The sequence below is a fragment of the Ovis canadensis genome, chromosome 3 (genome assembly GCF_042477335.2).
Source record: "Ovis canadensis isolate MfBH-ARS-UI-01 breed Bighorn chromosome 3, ARS-UI_OviCan_v2, whole genome shotgun sequence".
NCBI classification, from domain to species: Eukaryota; Metazoa; Chordata; class Mammalia; order Artiodactyla; family Bovidae; genus Ovis; species Ovis canadensis.
The window spans coordinates 181,679,809-181,705,460 of NC_091247.1; the positions used below are offsets into that span (position 1 = coordinate 181,679,809).

General features: G+C 40.5%; 1 protein-coding gene across 3 annotated transcripts in view; it reads right to left on the reverse strand.

Annotated features, from left to right (window-relative positions):
• The window catches only part of CRY1 (cryptochrome circadian regulator 1), an 88,714-nt gene extending 64,661 nt beyond the window's left edge, over positions 1 to 24,053 (reverse strand). Inside the window, exon 1 of one of the 3 annotated variants that reach the window (XM_069581080.1) lies at positions 22,852 to 24,053. In XM_069581080.1, the coding sequence (XP_069437181.1) occupies positions 22,852 to 23,009 (158 nt within the window). In that variant the 5' untranslated portion in view covers positions 23,010 to 24,053. The remainder of the gene's footprint in view (positions 1 to 22,851) is intronic. The other 2 variants (XM_069581079.1, XM_069581082.1) reach the window with 2 other exon arrangements.
• Between the last annotated feature and the right edge of the window lie 1,599 nt (positions 24,054 to 25,652).

Below are 25,652 nucleotides of genomic sequence, written 5' to 3' on the forward strand. Positions count from 1 at the left end.
ATAACTTTTCTTTCAAGGAGTAAGTGTCTTTTAATTTCATGGCTGCAATCACCATCTGCAGTGGTTTTGGAGCCCAGAAAAATAAAGTCTGCCACTTTTCCCACTGTTTCTCCATCTATTTGCCATAGTGATAGGCCCGGATGCCATGGATGAACTGTTTTTTGAATGTTGAGCTTTAAGCCAGCTTTTTCACTCTCCTCTTTCACTTTCATCAAGAGGCTCTTTAGTTCCCCTTCACTTTCTGCCATAAAGGTGGTGTCATCTGCCTATCTGAGGTTATTGATACTTCCTGGCAATCTTGATTCCAGCTTGTGCTTCTTCCAGCCCAGCATTTCTCATAATGTACTCTGCATATAAGTTAAATAAGCAGGGTGACAATATACAGCCTTGATGTACTCTGCATATAAGTTAAATAAGCAGGATGACAATATACAGCCTTGACGTACTCCTTTTCCTATTTGGAACCAGTCTGTTGTTCCATGTCCAGTTCTAACTGCTGCTTCCTGACCTGCATACAGATTTCTCAAGAGGCAGGTCAGGTGGTCTGGTATTCCCATCTCCTTCAGAATTTTCCACAGTTGATTGTGATCCACACAGTCAAAGGCTTTGGCATAGTCAATAAAGCAGAAGTAGATGTTTTTCTGGAACTCTCTTGCTTTTTCCATGATCCAGTGGATGTTGGCAATTTGATCTCTGGTTCCTCTGCCTTTTCTAAAACCAGCTTGAACATCTGGAAGTTCTCAGTTCATGTATTATTGAAGCCTGGCTTAGAGAATTTTGAGCATTACTTTGCTAGTGTGTAAGCTGAGTGCAACTGTGGTAGTTTGAGCATTCTTTGGCATTGCCTTTCTTTGGCATTGGAATGAAAACGGACCTTTTCCAGTCCTGTGGCCACTGCTGAGTTTTCCAAATTTGCTGGCATATTGAGTGCAGCACTTTCACAGCATCATCTCTCAGGATTTGAAATAGCTCAACTGGAATTCCATCACCTCCACTAGCTTTGTTCATAGTGTTGCTTTCTAAGGCCCATTTGACTTCACATTCCAGGATGTCTGGCTCTAGGTGAGTGTGAGTGATCACACCATTATGATTATCTGGGTCGTGAAGATCTTTTTTGTACAGTTCTTCTGTGTACTCTTGCCATCTCTTCTTAATATCTTCTGCTTCTGTTAGGTCCATACTATTTCTGTCCTTGATTGAGCCCATCTTTGTATGAAATGTTACCTCGGTATCTCTAATTTTCTTGAAGAGATGTCTAGTCTTTCCCAGTTTATTATTTTCCTCTATTTCTTTGCATTGACCACTGAGGAAGGCTTTCTTATCTCTCCTTGCTATTCTTTGGAACTTGGCATTCAAATGTGTGTATCTTTCCTCTTCCTCTTTTTGCTTCTCTTCTTTTCACAGCTATTTGTAAGTCCTCCTCAGATAGCCATTTTGCTTTTTTGCATTTCTTTTTCTTGGGGATGGTCTTGATCCATATCTCCTATACAATGTCACGAACCTCCGTCCATAGTTCATCAGGCACTCTGTCTATCAGATCTAGTCCCTTCAATCTATTTCTCAGTTCCACTGTATAGTCATAAGGGATTTGATTTAGGTGCTACCTGAATGGTCTAGTGGTTTTCCCCACTTTCTTCAATTTAAGTCTGAATTTGGCAATAAGGAGTTCATGATCTGAGCCACAGTCAGCTCCTGGTCTTGTTTTTGTTGACTGTATAGAGCTTCTCCATCTTTGGCTGCAAAGAATATAATCAATCTGATTTCTGTGTTGACCATCTGGTGATGTCCATGTGTAGAATCTTCTCGTGTTGTTCGTAAAGGGTGTTTGCTATGACCAGTGCATTCTCTTAGCAGAACTCTATTAGCCTTTGCCCTGCTTCATTCTGTACTCCAAGGCCAAATTTGCCTGTTACTCCAGGTGTTTCTTGACTTCCTACTTTTGCATTCCAGTCCCCTATAATGAAAAGGACATCTTTCTGGGGTATTAGTTCTAGAAGGTCTTGTAGGTCTTCATAGAACCGTTCAGCTTCAGCTTCTTCACCATTACTGGTTGGGGTATAGACTTGGATTACTGTGATATTGAATGGTTTGCCTTGGAATTAAACAAATATCATTCTGTCATTTTTCAGATTGCATCCAAGTACTGCATTTCAAGCTCTTTTTTTGACTATGATGTATACTCCATTTCTTCTAAGGGATTCCTGCCCACAGTAGTAGATATAATGGTCATTTGAGTTAAATTCACCCATTCCAGTCCATCTTAGTTCACTGATTCCTAGAATGTCAGTGTTTACTCTTGCCATCTCCTGTTGGACCCCTTTAATTTGCCTTGATTCATGGACCTAACATTCCAGGTTCCTATGAAGTATTGCTCTTTTCAGCATCAGACCTTGCTTCTCTAACCAGTCCCATCCACAACTGGGTGTTGTTTTTGCTTTGGCTCCATCCCTTCATTCTTTCTGGAGTTATTAGGTGCTGAGAGAGGGCATCAGAGGACAGACAGACTGAAACCACAATCACAGACAACTAGCCAATCTGATCATATGGACCACAGCCTTGTCTAACTCAATGAAAGTAAGTCATGCCATGTAGGGCCACCCAAGACGGATGGGTCATGATGGAGAGGTCTGACAGAATGTGGTCCACTGGAGAAGAGAATGGCAAACCACTTCAGTATTTTTGCCTTGAGAACCCCATGAACAGTATGAAAAGGCAATAAGATAGGACACTGAAAGATGAACTCCCCAGTTTGGTAGGTGCCCAGTATGCTCCTGGAGATCAGTGGAGAAATAACTCCAGAAAGTTCTACTTTGGGCTTTGAAAAATTAAGTATATTATATCCTTTTCAAAATAAAATCTTAAAAGTCATAGAATATATTTGTGGTATTTGATTAAATTTAATCACCTATATGAACATATTCTTAGAAACTTAGAAATAATGTTTCTTAACTGGTTTATTCTGATAAAAAGCTACTGATGAAAAATATAAGCAAAAAGCATACTCAGTGGAAAAATATTAAAAGATTCCCTTTAAAAAGTGGGTTAAGACAAGAAAAGCTATTACTCTCTGGCCACTTCTATATAATACTTCTTAGAGATCCTAGTTAGTGCAGTCAGACAAACAAACACCAATCAGCTAATCAAATAAATACCAAATAAAGAGAAGGTAGATAGATGGATTGTAAGGGAAGAAACAAAATTACCCTTATTCTGATGATACGATGTATACTTAGAAAATTTGACACTCTATAGGTAAATAAGAAGTAAACATAAATGGATATAAATCATCTCTGCAGCTGCTGCTAAGTCACGTCTGTTGTGTTCGACTCTGTGTGACCCCACAGACGGCAGCCCACCAGGCTCCGCTGTCCCTGGGATTCTCCAGGCAAGAACACTTGAGTGGTTTGCCATTTCCTTCTACAGTGCATGAAAGTGAAAAGTGAAAGTGAAGTCGCTCAGCGACCCCATGGACTGCAGCCTACTAGGCTCCTCCACCCATGGGATTTTCCAGGCAAGAGTACTGGAGTGGGTTGCCATTGCCTTCTCCTAAATCATTTCTATATTCTCCTAACAAATAAATCATTTTATTTTTTAAAGTAATAAAGTTTGTATTAAATTAAAGTTGGATACTATATCCAACAACATTAGAAAACATGAAGATTCTAGGAATAAATGTAACAAAAGTACAAAAGATTTTAATGGAGAAAAATGTCTTTCAATAAAATTTTAGCTATAAACAAAGTAAATGAATAAATATACTATAGAATGAAGTGAAAGATGCAATGGGGCAAAGACATCAATTCCTCCTAATTCATATATAGAGTTACTACACTACAATTCAAATAAAAATTCCAAAAGGTGTTTGTGAGAATTGAGAAGAGGATGACTGGAGAAGGGTCAACAATGAGTATGTTCTGCTTTTTTCTAAAGAGCCTTAGCATTTTTTGACAGTTCAAACTGTAAGAATATTTAACTTTGAGAAAGATAAACATAGCAAGGAAAAAATATGAATGAAAATGTGCCAAAATGTAAGCAACTGTTGATTTTGGATGAAGGGATTCAGAGGGTCTCACCTTGACTCTTAAAAAAAATAATTTTCCATTCTTTCCAATCTTTCTTTAATGAATTCCACTCTTCATTCCCCTCAAACTGCTTCTTTTTGCCTGGGGAGAAACAAATACCCCTGGGGAAAGAGGTAAGTAACTTTGTTTAAAGAATCAAACAACCATGGCAGACTTCAAATGCTGAAAACACTTTGAGAGCCCCAAATAGAGGAAGATTCACAATTCAAAACCTGACAGTATGCCCCCATGAGAAAAGGTATTTCCTAATCTAGATAGAAAAGACCCCAGTATAGAATTTTAACACCAGTTAACACACAGAAGAATTCAGCTCTAAAGCAAAAGGTTTAGTCTAATGGAGCTGTCCTTTAAGCAAAATACACACACACACACACACACACACACACACACACCCACACACACACACACCCAATGCCACCAAGTAAAGAGAAGTAGATTAAATGGAATGTTTCAGCTCCAAGTATACTTTCCAGGGAAAAACTGAAAAGGTCTCAAATAAATAGGGAAGGAGTCAGAACACACATGTACTTCAACAAAACAGAAGGCTTCAGAACAGCTCCCAGAGTCTACATGCTAAAACTACAAGACTCATGGAAAAAAAAAAAAAGACCTAAATAGATGGAGAGATATACTGTGTTTATAGACTGAAAGACTCAATATTGTTAAGAAGTCAATTCTTTCCAAATTGAACTATAGACTCAGTGCATTTTCAATCAAAATCCCAGTAGGATTTTTTTGGTAAATACTGATGAATTAATTGTAAAATTTATAAAACAAAGGAAAAAGAATAGACAAAAAAATTTTTTAAAAAGAACAAATTTGGAGAAATCACACTATATGATTTCAGGACAGTATGGTTTTCAGTGAAAGGACAGATACATACATCAATGGAACAGAAGACAGAGACCAAAGATAAATTCATTTATATATGAATACACATACACTCACTGATTTTTGACAAAGGTGTAAAAACAATTCAATGGAGAAAGGACAGTCTTATCAACAAATGGTATTGGAACCAATTGAGATCCATATGCAACAAAAGAAACTTTGATACACACCACTACCTTACACAAAAATTAACTAAAAACAAGTCAAAGACCTAAATATAAAATGTAGAACTATGAAAGTTTTAAAAGAAAACACATTAGAAATCCTTGCACCTTTGGATTATGCAAAGACAATACATATGGCATGATATTAAAACCATAACCCATATAAGAAAAAATTAACAAACAGAATTTTACTTAAAAATTTTAAACTGTTCTTTGAAAGGCACTGTTAAAAGAATGAAAAGATAATCTACTGATGGGAAGAAAATATTTGCAAATCATTTATCTTATATCTCACAACTTGGATCTAGAATATGTAAAGAACTCTTTAAACTCAACAATAAAAAATAACCCAATTAAAAACACCCAAAAGATGAGAACATACAGTTCACTAAAGGTTATATGGATATGAGAAATAAGTACATAAAAATGCAAACTGAAACCACAATGAGATGCCATTACGTCTTATCAGAATTGGGGGGGGGGGAGCCTGATAATACCAAATGGTGACAAGGATAAGGAGCAACTTGAATGCTCATGCATAGCTAGTAGAAATGCAAAATGGTACAATTTGCATTTTCAAATGGTATAAAAACAATTTGGCAGTTTTTATAAAGGTAAAATAAACAGTGACCATAAGACCCAGCAATCTCACCCCTAGATATGCGCTCAAGCAAAATGAAAACCATGTTCACACAAAAAAGCCTGTGTGTGAATGTTTATAGTGGTTATGCTAGAGGTCCCCAAGACAATGCCCAGATTCAGTGATTCACTTGAAGAACTCACAGGACTCAGCATATAATTAGTTATACTTAGGATTAAGATTTAATGCAGAGAAAGGAAACAAAGCAAAACGAGCAAAGGAAAAAGGCACATGGGGTAAAATTGGAAACCTGATGAAAACTTCCAGGAGTCCTCTCCCAGCAGGATGCATGCACTTAATTCTTCCATCAGTGAATTTATGACAGTGTATGTGAAGTACTATCTACCAGTGAAACTTCCCTGACATAGGAGTACAAGGTTTTATTGGGGGCTGGTCATACAGTCACAGTAGCTTATAGCATGTGTCAAAATTCCATACTTCTTTAAGGAAGGAAGGTGTTTAGCGTACAGTTTAGGCACATAAATCACCTCCATCAGTTAGAGAATGGTGGAAACTCTCAAAATCCAAGTTCCAGACAATAGCCAAGAGCCAACCTTGCAAACAGGCTTCCTAGCAACAGCAATCTTACGCTTGTTATGCTAACTCTTTGCTACACAGTGGCTTTATTTGTAACTGCCAAAGTTGGAAACAATCCAAATAGTCAATTAACTGGGGAATGGATAAACAAACTGTAGTACATTTATACGATGGAATATTACTCAGCAATGAAAAGAAATTAATGCTACCTACAACAACATGGATAAATATCAAATGCATGTTTGATATTAAGTAAAAGAAGCCAAGGGGCTTCCCAGGTGGCTGAGTGGTAAAGAATCTGCCTGCCAATGAAGGAGACTTAGGAGACGTGGGTTCAATCCCTGGGTGGGGAAGACTCCCTGGAGGAGGAAATGGCAATCCACTCCAGTAATTCTTGCCTGGAAAATCCCATGGACAGAGGAGCCTGGTGGGTTACGGCCTATGGGGCTGCAAAGAGTTGGACATGACTGAGTGACTGAGCACATACACACACACAAAAGAAGTCAAATTGAAAAGGCAACAGGCTATGGCATTCTGGAAAACACAAAATAGATCAGTGGTTGCTAAAGGGCTAAGACTGGGGGGGAGTCTGAATACAAAGGGATAGCATGATGGAATTTTTCAGGAATGATGGAACCATCCTGGTTCTTGATTTTGGTGATGGTTGTAATGTTCTGTGCATTAAAACTCAGAGATGTATAAAAGTGATTTTACCAACTTTTTTGGGTAAAAGTGATTTTTACTACATTTTAAATGTTTATAAAAGTAAAATATAGTTCCCCACATTAAACATGAATAAAATCAAAAGAAGAAACATGACAGTGTTAATGTAAATAACACAAAAATAATTCCAAAGCAGGCAAAAAACTACAAAACCCAGCATATTATATAAAAACAGAAGACAAGCAACAAGAAAAATCTGCCAAAAAGATCTGCATCTTCAGATGAACTTAAAAAGAATATCAAGTTAATTTATCAAATGCTTGGAGACAAAATGATAGAACAGGAAAATGAGATAAAAAGACTGAAGAGCTATGCAATAAAAATAAAAGCTAAGATCCAATCACCAATCTCTTTGTATCTGAATTCAAGTTATCACTGGGTATTGTTCATCTCTCTTTGTTGCTGTTAAAAATAGGATTTCTTTTTACTATGATACTTTCTACCTGGCTCTGTATATGTAGCAGAGGCTTAGCAAGGTAAGGCCATGGGTCAATCCAGCTGCCTGCTTTGCAAATAAAGTTTTTTTGGAACACAGACATGTTCATTTTATTTACATATTTTCTATGGCAGCTTTCATGCTACAGGAGGAAATTTGGGTAGCTATAACAGAAGTTGTAAGATCTAAAATATTTATCATCTGGCCCTTATACAAAAAGTTAGCCAATCTCTAATATGTAAGAAAGCTATTTGTAATTTTGTGAGGTAAAATACATATCACATAATTTTACCCATTTTAAAGTGTATAATTTAGTGGCATTTAGTTCAGTTCATAATGTTGCATAATCATTATCTTTCTTTTAGTTTCAAAGCGTTTTCATCACCCCAAAGGGAACATTGTACCCATTAAGCAATCACTCTCCATTTCTGCCTTCCCCCATCCCTGGCTACCACTCATTTGCTTTCCTATGGACTTTTCTATTTTGAATACTGCACATGAATGAAATAATTTAATGTATGATCTTTTGTGCCTGACTTCTTTCATTTAGCATAATGTTTTAGACATTCATCCAGGATGTAGTTCCTTTTTATCCACTGAGTAACATTCAGTTGTATGGATATACTACATTTTGTTTACCCATCATCAGTTGATAGACATTCCGGTGACTGTGCGCTGAGCTGCTATAAACATTCACAAAAAATTTTTTGTTTCAATACCTGCTTTCAATTCTCCTGGTAGTCTAAGAGTGAAACTGCTTGGCCACATGGTATGACTCATAACACAGCCATGAGAAATTCTGTTTACAACTTTCTATGGAACTACCAAACAATTTTTACAGTGACCATACCATTTTATACTTCCAACCAACAATGTTTGAGGGTTCAGATTTCCTCACATCCTCACTCACACTTATTTTCCTTTAAAGGAAGTTTTACGATAACTATCCTAGTGGGTGTAAAGTAGATACACACTGTGGTTCTGCTCTGCATTCCCTAATGACTAACAGTGTTAGTCACTCAGTCGTGTCTTTGCGACTCCAAGGACTGTAGCCTGCCAGGCTCCTCTGACCACTGAATTCTCCAGGCAAGAATACTGGAGTGAGTTGCCTTTCCCTTTACCAGGGAATCTTCCTGACCCAGGGATCAAACCCAGGTTTCCACCATTGCATACAGATTCTTTGCTGTCTGAGCCACCAGAGAGCAAACTGACAACATCCGTTGGATCATAAAAAAAGCAAGAGAATTCCAGAAAAACATCTACTTCTGCTTCACTGACTATGCTAAAGCCTTGACTATGTGGATCACAACAAATTATGGAAAATTCTTAAAGAGATGGGAATACCAGATCACCTTACCTGACTCCTGAGAAACCTGTATGCAGGTCAAGAAGCAATAGTTAGAACTGGAAATGGAACAGTAGACTGGTTCCAAATTGGGAAAGGAGTACATCAAGGCTGTATACTGTCACCCTGCTTATTAAATTTCTATGCAGAGTACATCATGTGAAATGCTGGGCTGGATGAATCATGAGCTGGAATCAAGACTGCCAGGAGAAATATCAACAACCTCAGATATGCAGATGATACCACCCTTATGGCAGAAAGCAAAGAGGAACTAAAGAGCCTCTTGATGAAGGTGAAAGAAGAGAGTAAAAAAGCTGGCTTAAACTATTTACAATAGCTAGAACTTGGAAGCAACCTAGATGTCCATTGGCAGATGAATGAATAGGCAAGTTGTGGTGTATATACACAATGGAATATTACTCAGCAATAAAAAAAAAAGAATGCATTTGAGTCAGTTCTACTGAGACGGATGAAACTGGAGCCTATTAAATATAGTGAAGTAAGCCAGAAAAAGAAACACCAATACTGTATATTAACACATATATATCCCTGGTAGCTCAGACGGTAAAGTGTCTGCCTACAATGCAAGAGACCTGGGTTCAATCCCTGGGTCGGGAAGATCCCCTGGAGAAGGAAATGGCAATCCACTACAGTATTCTTGCCTGGAAAATTCCATGGACGGAGGAGCCTGGTAGGCTACAGTCCATGGGGTTGCAAAGAGTCGGACATGACTGAGCGACTTCACTTTCACTTTCATGGGATTTAGAAAGACAGTAATGACGACCCTATACACAAGAGAGCAAAAGAGATAGAGATGTAAAGAACAGACTTTTGGACTATGTGGGAGAAGGAGAGGGTGGGACAATATGAAAGAACAGCAGTGAAACACGTATATTACCATAAGTAAAACAGATGACCAGTGTAAATCCGATACATGAAGCAGGGCACGCAAAGCTGGTGCTCTGGGACAACCCAGAGGGATGGGGTGGGGAGGGAGGTGGGAGGGGGATTCAGAATGGTGCGACTCATGTACACACAGGGCTGATTCACATCAATGTGTGGCAAAAACCACCACAATATTGTAAAGTAATTTGCCTCCAATTAAAATAAATAAATCAATTTTTTTTAAACTAGCTAAACTCAACATTCAAAAAACTAAGATCATAGCATCCAGTCCCATCACTGCATGGCAAACAGATGGGGAAACCCTGGGAGATAGTGAAGGACAGGGAAGCCTGGCATGCTGCAGTCCCGGGAGTTGCAAAGAGTCAGACATGACTAGTGACTGAAAGACAGAGAAGCAAAAATGTTAATACCCTGGAAGTCAACTGGAGGCTTTAGAGCATAGGAATGACCTAATCTGATTAAGGTTTTTTAAAACTACTACTCTGGCTTCCACTGAGAAACACTGAGAAAGAAGGTATAAAGATGGAAGTAAAGAAGTTAGGAGGTTACTGCAGTAATCCTGCAAGAAATATTGGTGACCTGGAGAGTATGATGGTAGTAGAAGTGTGAAATTTGAATGAATATGGGATTCTGAAGGAAAAGCCATAATAATTTCAGAAAGACTAGAAACAGGGTTGTGAGTGGGAAAAAACTAATGAAGGTTAAGATGGTTCCTAGGTTTTTGATGAAGGTAAGATGGTTCCTAGGCAGCAATGAGGTGAATGTTGCCATATGTGACACAGAGAAACCATGGAAGGTTGGAGAAAGGGAGGCAAAATTGAATTTAAGATGCTTATTTGAAATCTGAGTAAAACTACTGGATACCTAGGTCTGTAATTCAAGATAGAGGTCAGGTTAGGACATGCATGAAGTATGCGACTAGGTTAAATTACCTAAGGAGCAAATGTAGATAAAGAAGAGAGAGAGAATTGAGACCTAGAATTTCACTCCACATCAAAAGCTGTCAAAATAATGTATATTTATGCTATTTTTTATACTTGTCTTTTTCAAAGACAGTGATATCAGATAAGAGGGCTTTTATTTTTTAGTACCTCCCTCTTCATATTAGGATAATCTTAGCACAGAAGACAGACAACCCTGGTAGAGGGGAGGAGGGATTAGGATAGAGGTGGTGAAGGAGGATATGTGGGAGGGAGGAGGAAGGGAAATACTGGTTTGAGAGAGGAGGAGTTCCAGATATTTCAGAATATTTCTACAGAAGTCCTATGTAACATCCTATATTCTAATTATTTGTCCTTGAGTGGTGTGAAAGTTTCTTTACGGGCAAAAATTATGACCCTCATCTTTGTGCCCTGCCAAGCGCCTGGCAAACAACAATCTTTTAATGAACATTACTGAATGGCTATAAAGGAGTGACTTACTCACAGTCAGTCTAACTGCTACTTAATAGGGAAGGAGGGACTAGTATCTAGGTTTTAGGACAGCCAGATGTTCTAAACTCACTTCAGTCTGTCATTCAAAGGACTACACATTCAGACAGTCCACTACTCATCCTATCTATATATTTTATTTTCTCTTTATCATCCTGTCTGGACTCTAAGTCTGATGATTTCATTGCCTTGACTGTAAATCTAATGATCTACCCAAAATTCACTTTGCCTCAGCCTATCCAGAACCTGTGCATCCAGCTTGTCTTCAGTTCAGTTCAGTCGCTCAGTCGTGTCCGACTCTTTGCAACCCCATGAATCGCAGCACGCCAGGTCTCCCTGTCCATCACCAACTCTCAGAGTTCACTCAAACTCACATCCATCGAGTCGGTGATGCCATCCAGCCATCTCATCCTCTGTCGTCCCCTTCTCCTCCTGCCTCCAATCCCTTCCAGCATCAGTCTTTTCCAATGAGTCAACTCTTCACATGAGGTGGCCAAAGGACTGGAGTTTCAGCTTTAGCATCAGTCCTTCCAAAGAACACCTAGGACTGACCTCCTTTAGAATGGACTGGTTGGATCTCCTTGCAGTCCAAGGGACTCTCAAGAGTCTGCTCCAACACCACAGTTCAAAAGCATCAATTCTTCGGCACTCAGCTTTCTTCACAGTCCAACTCTCACATCCATACATGACCACAGGAAAAACCATAGCCTTGACTAGATGGACCTTTGTTGGCAAAGTAATGTCTCTGCTTTTGAATATGCTATCTAGGTTGGTCATAACTTTCCTTCCAAGGAGTTAGCGTCTTTTAATTTCATGGCTGCAATCACCATCTGCAGTGATTTTGGAGCCCTCAAAAATAAAATCTGACACTGTTTCCACTGTTTCCCCATCTATTTGCCATGAAGTGATGGGACCAGATGCCATGATCTTAGTTTTCTGAATGTTGAGCTTTCAGCTTGTCTTACTTCTCCCATAAAAACTCTCTCCACCAGTCCCTCAAATATCACCATCCTCCCATACACCAGCTAGACACACACATACACTTTCTGTAACACCCTACACAGTCTGATATCTGTCCTTACAACTACATTAAAGCTGCTTTCTCAAGTTTACCAAAGGTCTTTGTAACAGTTAAAGTATAATTTGCAAAGTGGTCAAATCATGACTCTCATTATTCAGTCACTCAGTTGTGTCCGACTCTTTGCAACCCCATGGACTGTAGCACGCCAGGCTTCCCTCTCCTTCACCATCTCCCAGAGCTTGCTCAAACTCATGACCCTCCCTTGAGTCAGTGATGCCATCCAACCATCTCATCCTCGTCATCCCCTTCTCCTCCTGCCCTCAATCTTTCCCCGCATCAGGGTCTTTTCTAATCAGTCAGCTCTTTGCATCAGGTGGCCAAAGTACTGGAGCTTCAACTTCAGCATCAGATCTTCCAATGAACATCCAGGATTTATTTCCGTTAGGATTGACTGGTTTAATCTCCTTGCAGGAGACTCTCATACAGACATGAAATGAATATGAGAAAGGTTTTATTTAACTCATTAATAAATGAAGCAACCAGTAAGATGTTAAATCTGGTTCAAATGAGAATCTGACTCTCAGAGGTTTATATTGTCCAGTCTATGAAATTCATTTGCATGGCATGAACAGGAATAACTGCACTGGTACAGGTAGGGAACACCTGTTCCATTATTGGTTTTCTACAACTTAACTTTTGCCCCTTTTTGCAGAGTTGTAAATCAGTCTAGTCAACCAAGGACAAAAAAATAATATCTCTAAATCAAAGTAATATAATTCTTAGAGGGCCCTCTAGGTCCTAGAGAGTCCAATGCCCATTCAGATACACAGTATTTAGGGCATTCAGATACACAGTAATTTCTTCTGCCCATTTTCAAGTCTTTGACAAATTTTTCTTGCATAACTGTCAAAACTCATTCTAACCTGCCTTCTTTAGCACAATGAGGGAAATTCTTACCACCTTTGGTTTCCATGATACATCATTCTCCTGACTCCTCTGATTTTCTTCAGTCTCACCAGTTCCTATTCATATTAAATACAGTATTCTTCAAGGTACTGATGGGTCTGATTCCATCCAGTATCATCAGTTATGCTTAACCTATTAATTGCATAGGAATTATTCCCATGACCACAGCTCTAACGTCTATGATCCCCAAACTTGAACTTCTATTTCCTCCATTTCCCATGCTGGTATCTTAGCAGCACATCAAATTCATCATGAGCTTAGGTGATACATATTTAGATAGATTATCTAAATATGATATATGCCTGTGTTTTCTAACTTAATTAATGTCTAATTGTCAAAGAGGCATATAACATGAGAAGCTTATATTCTACTCTCTCCCTCATACTCCACTATGAAAACTGCCTTTTACAGACAGTCACCTAAGCTATCCATTGCACCTCTACAGTTACTCTCTTGCAACCTTCCCCTTCCTTACAGCCCTTTCCCTAATTCAAGTCTGTATTATCTTTCAAGTGAACTGCTGATAAAGCTTCCACACTGTTACTGGGTCTCTTTCCTCCATCATTCACTCAGATGCTAAAGTTATATTTCCCTAAACGGACTCAAAGTTTTTCTGACTTGGTCCTACTTTCTGATCTGAGTTTTCAAACTCAGTTTTGTTTTAGGGCATCCACCTACTCCCTACTTATTCTTCTTCAGCTTAGTCAAGCTGAGGCATACAACTTCAGCTCAGATATCAGGTTCACAATGACTGATTCAGAATTGGCCCAAACAGAGCCACTGAAGTGCCACAGACTTTTGCTGCTACTTCTGGGACAGAAACAAATGCTTTTTTACTCTATATCTGCTATTGTCATTGCTATATTTTACCACCAGAGGACAGACTGCCTGAAAAGCTAATGTGGAATAAGTCAAGTCTGGAGATGCTGAGACTTCAGCCCTTCTGAGCCCTAGCTAGCATCAAGCCATGTCTGAAGCCAATTTCCCTTGGATGATTCAATTACACTTGGCAATAAACCCTCTTTCTCCTTACGCCCATCTGAGTAAGGCAACCATCTAAACCACTGAACCAAAAGAATACTAAATAACACCTATCTTTTTATGTACCCATATGATTCAGTTACATCAACCTCCTCATCAGTATCAAAATATAGAACCTTCCCTTATGTTATTTCCTCAGTCTGGAATTCCCTTCCCTCTTTCCTCTGTTTAATAAGATCCATCTCCTACTTCAATGCCTCAGTGAAGCAATCCCTAGAGGCTGGGAAAAGAAGCAGAAGACCAGATTACACAGAGATTTTAAACCATGCTATGGCTTTTTCAACCTTTGTGTGTGCTTAGTCACTTAGTCGTGTCTGACTCTTTGCAACCCCACGGACTGTAGCCCACCAGGCTCCTCTGTTCTTGAGATTCTCCAGGAAAGAATAGTGAAGTGAGTTGCCATGCCCTTCTCCAGGGGATCGTCCCAACCCAGGGATCAAACCCAGGTCTCCCGCATTGTAGGCAGATTATCAGCTGAGCTACCAGGGAAGCCCCATTTGAACCTTTATGTAAGGGTAAATAAATGTAAAGGACATGATCATATTAGCAATTTTAAAAGTTTACTCTGGTTGTTGTGTAAAGGAGGAATCAGAGAAGACCAAACAATAGTTTATAAACTATGAAAAATCTATGCAAAAAGACAGTAGGATAGACTCAAGTGGCAATGGAGACAGAAGAATGTTATTTCTGTGATTATTTCTGAATATATCCCTCCTACGTTGCAAACACCCTGAGGACAGAGAATTTATCTGTTGACTACCATTTTATCGAGATAAATTAGCAAAGTGATTGGCATACAGTGAAAGTGAAAGTGAAAGTGAAAGTCACTCAGTTTGTAACCCCATGGACTATACAGTCCATAGAATTCTCCAGGTCAGAATACTGGAGTGGGTAGCCATTCCCTTTAGTAGCCATTCCCTTCTCCAGGAGATCTTCCCAATACAGGGATTGAACTCAGGTCTCCTGCATGGCAGGCAGATTCTTTACCAACTGAGCCAGAGAAGCACAAGAATACTGGAGTGGGTAGCCTATCCCTTCTCTAGCAGATTTTCCCAACCCAGGAATCGAACCGGGGTCTTCTGCATTGCAGGCAGGTTCCTTATGAACTGAGTTACCAGGGAAGCCTGGCACACAGTAGAAGCACACATTTATTTGTTGAATAAATTAATACACAATTAACAACCTAATATGTAAACTATATGAGCAACTAGGCAAATGGCAATGTTATTTACGAAGATCAGAAACACAAGAAAAATCAGTTTGGGGTTTTTGTTTGTTTTTGAGAAAGAGGTAAGGGAAAAGATGAACCTGGTTTTGAGCAAACTGAGTTTAGGGTAATAAACCCTCCATAAGATTCAAATATGGAGGGAATATTATAGTGGACACATATCTGGGGATCAGGTGAGAGATCTGGGCTGAGGATACTAATTTGTGAATTCTGAGCATACAGATAGTAACCAACTTTATGAAGAGAAAAGATTACCTCAAAATGATGAAAAGAGGGTAGAGACTACAGATTTAAGGAGCACTTAAGGGTTTCCCTGGTGGCTCAGAGGTTAAAGCGTCTGTCTGGAATGCAGGAGAGCCGGGTTTGATCCCTGGGTCGGGAAGATACCCTGGAGAAGGAAATGGCAACCCACTCCAGTACTCTTGCCTGGAGAATCCCATGGAGGGAGGAGCCTGGTGGGCTACAGTCCATGGGGTCACAAAGAGTCGGACACGACTGAATGAATTCACTTCTAAGGGTTGAAAAGAGAGAAACGGAAGTAAAGGAAGGTCGCTAACAACTCTGGCAGAAAAACAAACACAGGAGAGTCCTCTAACCAAAGCAGAAGGAAGAACAGGATGGTATGGTCAAATGCGTCAAAAATTTAAAAGTCCAGGAATGAAAAGTTTTAAAGTATCCCTTGAATGAAAGCAGTTTTGGTGGAGAAGATGGGGGTAAAACCAAGTTTAGAGTGGGTTCAAGGTTGAGCAGGAGATAAAGATATGGGGTCAGCCAGTATTAGACCCATGTTTGTGTTAGACATTCTTGTTCAGGAAGTGTGGCTATAAAGGAATTGAGAAGTAAAGCTTCAGGAGAGGAATGTCAAGGGTAGATTTTGTTCCTGTTTGGTTTTTTGTTGTTATTTCTTTATCTCTTTGTAGAATTTGGTTTCAAGCATGTTTAAATGTTGTTTGGAAGCAACTTAAAAAGAGAACAGGGTTAAATAAAAGGTGAAACAGAATAATAAAAAATGAGCTTCATGATGTATACATATATCATATCATATTGTATATCTTAAACATACAGTTTCAAATTTGTCAATTATACTGAGTTGGCCAAAAAGTTCATTCAGGTACTTCTGCGTGTCAATAATATGGCTAAAAAATAAGACCGAAGTTTATAAAATAGAGTACACATAAAGAAATTGGGATTTTTAAGGCATTTACTTTTATACAATTTTTAAAGGTTACATTCCATTTACAATCATTGCAAAATACTGGCTATTTTCTCCATGTTGTACAATACATCCTCACAGTGTACCTTACACTCAACAGTTGTTACCTCCTCCTCTCCCTTCCTACTAGTGAACACTACTTTGTTATCTCTATCTGTGATTCTGTTTATTTTTTGTTATATTCACTACTCCGTTGTATTTTTTAGATTCCATATATAACTGGTATCATACAGCATTTCTTTCTCTGTCTGACATTTCATTTACCCTCCAAGTCTATCTATGTTATTGCAAACACCAATTTTTCTAATGGCTGAATATTATTTAATTTTGTGTGTGTGTATATACACACCACATCTTCTTTATCCATTTTTATCTATTCAGATGCTGATGAACACTTAGGTTGCTTCCATATTTTGGCAATTGTAAACAATGTTGCTATGAGCACTAGATTCATGTAACTTTTCAAATTAGAAAATCCTAAAGACACTACCGGAAAACTGCTAGAGCTGATCAATGAATAGGATAAAAGTTGCAGGATACAAAATTCATGCGCAAAAATCTTTTGCGTTTTCATATACTAACAACAAAAGAGCAGAAAGAGAAATTAAGAAAGCAATCAAATTTACTATTGCATCAAAAAGAATAAAATACCTAGGACTAAACTGACTTAAGGGGGCAAAAGACATGTACTCCAAAAACTATAAGATGCTGATGAAAGAAATCAAAGATGACACCAACAGATGGAAAGATGTACTGTATTCTTGGGTTGAAAGAATCAACACTGTCAAAACAACTATATTACCCAAGGCTCTCTACAGATTCAGTGCAATCCCTATCAAATTACTAATAGCATTTATCACAGAACTAGAATAAAAATTTTTACATTTGTATGGAAACAAAAAGACCATGAAGTACATCTTTCCATCTGTTTGTGTCATCAAAACTATGTTGAATAAAGGTGGTGAGAGTGAACATACTTGTTTTGTTCCTAATCTTAGAGGAAAAGCAGCTTTTTACCACTGAGTATGCTAGAGGGACAGGGAGGCCTGACGTGCTGCAGTCCATGGGGTCGCAAAGAATCAGACAAGACTGGGCAACTGAACAACAACAGCAACATGCTAGCTGTGAGTTTGTTATATACGGCCTGTAGTATGCTGAGGTATGTTCCTTCTATGCCCACTTTCTGGGGGATTAAATGGATGTTGAATTTTATCAAAAGCCTTCTTCTGTGTCTTCTGATATGGTTTTTATTCTTTAATTTGTTGATGGGGTGTATCATACTGATTGATTTGCGGATATTGAAAAATCCATGCATCACTGAATAAATTCCGCTTGATCATGGCGTATGACCCTTTTAATGTTTTGTTGGATTCAGTTTAATAATCTTTTGTTGTTGATTTTTCCATCTATGTTCATCAGTGATATTGGCCTGTAATTGTCTTTTTTTTCTTTTTTTTTTTCTTTTGTGGTGCCTTTTTCTGATTGGTATTAGGGTGATGGTGACTTCACAGAATGAGTGAAGCCATTCACAGAATGAGTGAAGAAGTGTTTCTTCCAGATTTTTGGATTTGTTTCAGAAAGATAAGTGTTAACTCTTCTCTGAATGTTGGACAGAATTTGCCTGTGAAGCCATCTGGTCCTGGACTTTTGTTTATTGGGAGTTATTTAATCAACGACTGAATTTCAGTACTTATAACTTGTCTGCTTGTACTTTCTATTTCTTCCTGGTTCAGCCTTGGGAGATTCGCACCTTACTAAGAATTTGCTAATTTCTTCTAGGCTGTTCATTTTATTGGCATATAGTTGCTTGTAGTAATCTCTTACAGTCTTTTGTACTTTTGTGGGGTAATGTATCCTTTTTCATTTCTAACTTTACTGATTTGAGCCCTCTCCCTTTTTTTCTTGATGAGTCTGGTTTGTTACTGTTTTGTCGCTCAGTCATGTCCGACTCTTTGCAACCCATGGATTGCACCACACCAGGCTTGCTCAAACTCATGTCCATTGAGTTGGTGATACCACCCAACCATCTCATCCTCTGTCACTCCCTTCTCCTCTAGCCCCCAATCTTTCCCAGCATCAGGGTCAGCTCTTCACATCATATAGCTAAAGTACTGAAGCTTCGGCTTCAGCATCAGTCCTTCTAATTAACAGTCAGGGTTGATTTCCTTTAGGATTGACTGCTTGATCTCCTTGCAGTCCAAGGGATTCTGAAGAGTCTTCTCCTGCACCACAGTTCGAAAGCATCAATTCTTCAGCACTCAGCCTTCTTTATGGTCCAAATCTCACACCTGTACATGACTACTGAAAGACCCATAGTTTTGACTATATGGACCTCTGTCAGCAAAGTGATGTCTCTGCTTTTTAATATACTGTGAATCTGGCTGAATGTTCATTAATTTTGTTTATCTTTTCAAAGAACTACCTTTTAGCTTCATTGATCTTTTTATTGTTTTCTTGGTCTCTATTTCATTTATTTCTGATCTTTACGATTTTATTACTTCTGCTAACTTTGGGTTTTGCTTGTTCTTCTTTCAGTTGCCTTAGAAAGAACCCATTTTAAATGAAAATTACAGCAACATCAAAAGGTAATTTTGTTAATTTTCTTATGCAAAATAGATTTTTGAGATTTGTTTTTCTGTTAAATCCAAAAATCTAGGAAATTTTGTTAATTAAGGAAATAGTACAAAGGAAAGAAGACCAAAACCCACAAGACAGCCTGAATGCCAAGTTAAGGAGTTTGCACCTTATTCTATGGTCAATAAGTAAGGTAGCAAAGTTGTTTAAACATAAAACTATTGACTCCAGGATGTCATTTCATTAACAAACAGTAACTGAGTTACCACTATATGAAAGCACTGAATCTGATGCTGAGAGAAAAGTCTAAAACTCTGTCCCTCCTTTTTATATAGTCATCAGTGGAAGAAAGTCTGTCTCTACTCATTATTTACATCTTTACCTATCTATTATTCATCAAGGGCAATATTTAGTAGTAAAAAAAAAATCCTTTTTAAAAGGAAAATATGAGATTCCTATCAGTTCAGTCCAGTCGCTCAGTTGTGTCCGACTCTTTGCAGCCCCATCGACTGCAGCATGCCAGGCCTCCCTGTCCATCACCAACTCCCAGAGTTTACCCAAACTCGTGTCCATTGAGTCGGTGATGCCATTCAACTATCTCATCCTCTGTCATCCCCTTCTCCTCCCGCCTTCAATCTTTCCCAGCATCAGGGTCTTTTCCAATGAGTCAGTTCTTCACATCAGATGGCCAAAGTATTGGAGTTTCAACTTCAGCATCAGTCCTTCCAATGAATATTCAGGACTGATTTCCTTTAGGATGGACTGGCTGGATCTCCTTGTTATTCAAGGGATTCCTATACTTATCAGTTTTAGTCTTAAAATGCTAAAACTGTAGGCATTTAAGTAGATACTATTTACCTAGGACTTTCAATTTAAGAGCAAACAGCAAATAAGCACTTCCTAGTATGATTTAGTAGTAGCAGTAGTAGCACCACTCACATTTTAAGCATTTCACATCTTTTAACTAATTTAATTCTCCTAACAATATTATGAAGAGAGACTTATTACTATATTACTGTTAAGATATGAATAGATTAGAATATATAACATGCATTATCTTTTTCCAGAATCAATGATGACACCAATTCTGCTAATGAAAATGTTTTATATACAGTTGCTGTATTATTCTCATGAGCACACAAATATCCTGTAATTTCTCTCATCTTTAAAAAAAAAAAAATCTTCTCTTGAGTTCACCTTCTTCTACACCATTTCTCTGATTCCCCCCCAATGGAAAACTTAAAAGAGCTATCTATGTGAGTTATCCCCACCTTCTCTCCTCTCAGCCTCTCTCAAGCCAGTCCAAAAAGGCTTTTGCCCCTGACACTACTGAAACCACTTTAATCAAGATTATGATCTCAAAATGCTAAATATGATTCTTAATTTTCAGTCCTCATCTCACACGACGAGCAACCTGACAAAGGTCAAACATTTTCTTTGAGCCACTGTCCTTTTTTCCTTGGCTTCTATGACACCATTATCTTCAGGTTTTCTTAGCTTACCAGATGTTCTTTCTCAAACTCCTATGCTACTTCTTCCACACGTTCACAATTTAAATACATTCAAGTACCCAGGCTCAGTTCTTTTCTATCTGTATAAATTCACATAATGTTTTCATATAGTCTCACAGCTCTACTAGAATGTATCTTCAACACTGCAGAGATATTTTAGCTATTCTGTTTAATGTCCTGCACCTAAAAGTGTCTAGCACATAGTAGATCCATACAATATATTTGGTCAATATATGAATGGATTAATAGTTTTAAATGTTATCTATAAAGTGATGAATCTCTAATTTATACCTCCTGCCAGGATCTCTAACCTTAACTCTAGACATATCTATCTGCTATCTCCACTTGGATGCATAATAAACATCTCATACTAACCAAGTTCAAAAGAAAACTCAAAGCACCCTCTCAATGGCTTCTTCAACTGACCACTTAGTCAAGATCAGTTCCACCCTTCTAGATTCTCAAATCAAATTTTGAAATTATTCCTAATTCTTTTTCTCTCACACCACATCTGTCAATAAATACTGTGAATTCTGCCTTCAAAATACACTCAGCACTTGACTTCTTCTCCCTATGTCCACCACAATCACTATGGTCCAAGTTATTATCATATCTCACCTGGATTAATGCAATTGACTCCTAACCTGTCTTATTGCTTCTTGTCCACCTCCACCCCACAATTTGGGTCTGTTCTCAGAACCACGGCCAGAGAAGTTTAAAAAAAAAAAAAAAAAACCTTCAGTCAAATCACATCACTTTTCTGCTCATAATCTTAGAATTATTCCTATTTTCATCTAAGTAAAGGCCCAAATCTTGACAACTGCCTATAAAGCTCTACTCAGTCTGGCCCTATTACATCTCTGACCTCATACACTACTATTCCTCTCACTCTGTTCCAGTCACATTGGCTTCTTCTGCTGTTCCTTCCAAAGGTTAAGCATATTCCACCTCAGGCCCTTTTTCTTAGTTCTTTCTCCCTGGAATGCTTTTCCCTAGATATCTGTAATCTACTTGTTTCATCATCTTGCTCAACTGTCCCTTTCTCTGAGTTTTTCCCTATCACCATATTTTAAACTCCCAATTCCAATCCCACTCCCTTGTACACATAAAAGCTGTATTTCCGCACATCATTTATCATCTACTACATTACTACATACTTTCTGGGACATGTGCTAGAAAAGGACAAGAATTTCTATTTGTTTCATTCACTACTGTATCCCTGGTGTTTAAAGCTGTGGCTGTAAGTGATTGTGAGTGAAATCGCTCAGTCGTGTCAGACTCTTTGAGACCCCAAAGACTATACAGTCCATGGATTTCTCCGGGCCATTATACTGGAGTGCGTAGCCTTTCCCCTTGCCAGGGGATCTTCCCAATCCAGGGATAGAACCCAGGTCTCCCGCTTTGCAGGGGGATTTTTTTTTACCAGCTGAGCCACAAGGGAAGCCCTGGTATACAGCAGGTGATCAATACTCTGCTGAAAGAATGCTTTCATTTCCACCACGGGGCCTAATAATCATCTGGCCTGGCATGTCAGGAAAAGATCATAAAGCTTCTCTAAGATTTCTTCCAGTGCTCTAAATCCTGGAAGGATTATACTTTGCCTAGAAAGAAAAACTGTGCTTTGTCTATTCAACCACAAGGAGGAGTTGAGAGGAAGAACTGAGCAAAGAAATGTCCCTTGCTTTTCCTCTGGCAACCTCAAGGTGGAAGAAAACTAGATTTGGAGGGGACTCTACTGAATGAATGATTTTCTCCATACTATGAGTTAACACACAAACGTAAACACTAAAGACCGCAACCCCAAATGCCACAGAGGCCAAGGAAATCAACACACGGGCCATTGAGAACTGGAAGGGTGTTTCTTTAACTCCACCACTAAGAATTCTCCATAAATCCAGGGGAAGAATTCCTACGAGCGCAGAGACACGTAACTCACACCTGAAGGCCAAGGTGTTTCAGGCTGCCGGAACTCTCTCGCCTCAAGGCTATTAAGTCCGTTCTATTTAATACTTAAAGCACCTGCAATAATTCAAACAGTACGGGCAAGGCGGTGCAAGATTTCAATTCTCAGGTCTGGCTGATGGCATGTAAAGTCTTGATTCATTAAACAACGAAATCAATTTCCCACAGGATCTTGACTCACCGCCACCTGTTGATCCCCACGTTGGAGGAGCCGGCGAACCAGGGGTCGAGGATGTAGACGCAGCGGATGGTGTCGGCGCCCTGGATGCACTCCTTCAGGGCGGGGTTGTCGTGAAGCCGGAGCCCCTTTCGGAACCAGTGCACGGCGTTCACCCCCATCCCGGGGGCTGGGGGAGGGGGGGGTGCCGCGGTGCGGCGCCGCCGAGCTCCTCCGCCGAGAAATTCAGGGTGGGAGGGTCCGGCTCATAACCGACACCTCCGAACGCAGGAGAATCGCCGCACCCAAGGAGTGAGGAAAGCAGAGGAGGGGAAGGAAAAGATGAGTCCGAGGAAGGGACTGAAGAGGGAGAGGGCGCTGGCGGCGCAGCTGGAAGATGAATGGAGGTTGCCCAGTCAGCGGAGTCCCGGTGTGACGCCCTTTAGGGGCCGGCACCCGCCGCCACAGACTGGAAAAGACGCATAACTTCGAGGTCCCCGGACCTCTGGAGGCTGACCAAGTTCCACAAGCCCGAGACTCCACCACGGCCCGCGCGGGCGCGGGCAGCCCCAAGAGGTTCTCTGCACGGAAACCTCGCCCACCGAGGCGGCCCCTGAGGAGCAGACGGCCCCGCCTGAGGCGAGCCACCGACAAGGATGAGAGAGAATTCAGTCACTGTCGGCCACGCTGCCTCTCGGCCCCGGTAAGAGAAGTGAGGACAGAGCACGCAAGGCGGTGGTCGAGGCCGCTGGACCGCTGCCGGCCGGTGACCCGTCCCGAGGCTGCCCGGGTGACTCCGCCGCCACCGCCGCGTCAGCGGCTTCAGCCCCGCCTTCGGCTCCTCATTGGAGGGCGCACTCCTCACGTGACCACCGGCACCTCACGTTTCTGAAGTGTGTTTACTACAGCGGCTCCGACTGGGGTATCAGCTTGCACTTCAGTCGCTTCTAGGAGGCGGCAGCTGCTCCATGTCAAATCCATCGGTCCTCTCCCAGACGCTAGACACTTTGCCTCTGTCCCTTTTCTCGGCCAACAAATCGCGGTTGCCTGAAAGCGCCCAGAGTGAGCCGAGGCCCCATGTGAGGGAAAATTTAGCCCCACCCTCGGGGGCTGTGAACGTCCACCATTGGCTGAGACTCGCTGAGACCCGGATGAGCACGGGGATGCGGGGAGCTAGAGAGCTCGCGCTCTGCTCGTGAGGGCGCGCGTGCGCTCTCGCTGCGTTTCGGAGTCAAGGAGGGCGGGGCCGGCGATCCGGAGCGCGCTTGGGGATTCCTCCCGCGGAGTTCGCGGAAGGCGTGGAGACATCGCGGTGTCTTCCAGGAGTCGGAACGAGGATCCGGCGGGGAATGAGTGAGGGCAGGATGGAGTGGAAAGAGCAGAGTAGGAGGCTCCACATCGACTTAGAGCCCAAAACATGTGTTTCCATCCAGCTTTAGCTGGAGAACCCAACCCTACTTTGGAGTGTATAGAGCTGGCTCCCTTCTCATTCTTGTGCCCCTAGCGTTACTGGATCCTTGTATGAGCTCTGGGGAAGAGGATTAATTCGGAGGGTGGTGCCAGGCATCCCTGGAACTCCTTAATACTATCTCTGTGTTGTCAACATGTCAGCCTTCCTTTCTTACACCTAGTGCGGTTTACAGGGCTCTTTGCGATGGGGACTTTGCCTACCCCTCTAAGGACAATGAACTTCAGGCCTTGCTGTTCCTTGATTTAGTCACTAAGTCGTGTCCAACTTTTGCGACCCCATGGACTGTAGCCTGCCAGGCTCCTCTGTTCATGGGATTCTCCAGACAAGGAGTGGGTTGCTGTTTCCTTCTCCAGGGGATCTTTCCCACGCAGGAATCGAACCTGGGTCTTTTGCATTGCAGGCAGGTTATTTAGGGACTGAACTACAAGGGAATCGCTGTTCCTTAGGCATGCAATAACTTTAAGTTCATTCAACAATCACTTATTGAATGAAACTGGCACTATTTAAAGTACTGGAGGTACAGAGAGAGGAAGAGAAAAGCCCTCTTGAAGTTCATGATGTGTCTCCTAACCTTTATACGTGCTGTTTTTCGCTCTGTAAATGCTGTTTAGAATCTGCCGCTCACTACAACACCTTTGAGCTAGGGAATATATTTCGACACAGTCAAATGTTTATTGAATGAAAGAGTGAATGAATTAATTCTGTTTGTCACCAGTGTGTTTCACAAGGCTAGAAGGAGGAAAGATATGGCAATTATTACAAACCGAGTTGTGTACCTCTAAAAGTCATGTAACCCCTAGTACCTGTGAATTTGACCTGACTTGGAAATAAGATCGTTGCAGATGATGAAATTAAGATGAGGTCATTCGGGGACCAAATCCAATGACTAGTGTCCTTATAAAAGGGGAAATTTGGATGCAGACAGCAGTCTCATACTCAGGAGAGAAGGCCTTATGGAAATTGGACTTCAGTTCAGTCAGTTCAGTCGCTCAATCGTGTCCGACTCTTTGCGACCCCATGAATCGCAGCACACCAGGCCTCCCTGTCCATCACCAACTCCCGGAGCTTACTCAAACTCATGTCCATCGAGTCAGTGATGCCATCCAGCCATCTCATCCTCGGTCGTCCCCTTCTCCTCCTGCCCCCAGTCCCTCCCAGCATCAGAGTCTTTTCCAATGAGTCAACTCTTCACATGAGGTGGCCAAAGGACTGGAGTTTCAGCTTTAGCATCAGTCCTTCCAAAGAACACCCAGGACTGATCTCGTTTAGGATGGACTGGTTGGATCTCCTTGCAGTCCAAGGAACTCTTAAGAGTCTGCTCCAACACCACAGTTCAAAAGCATCAATTCTTCGA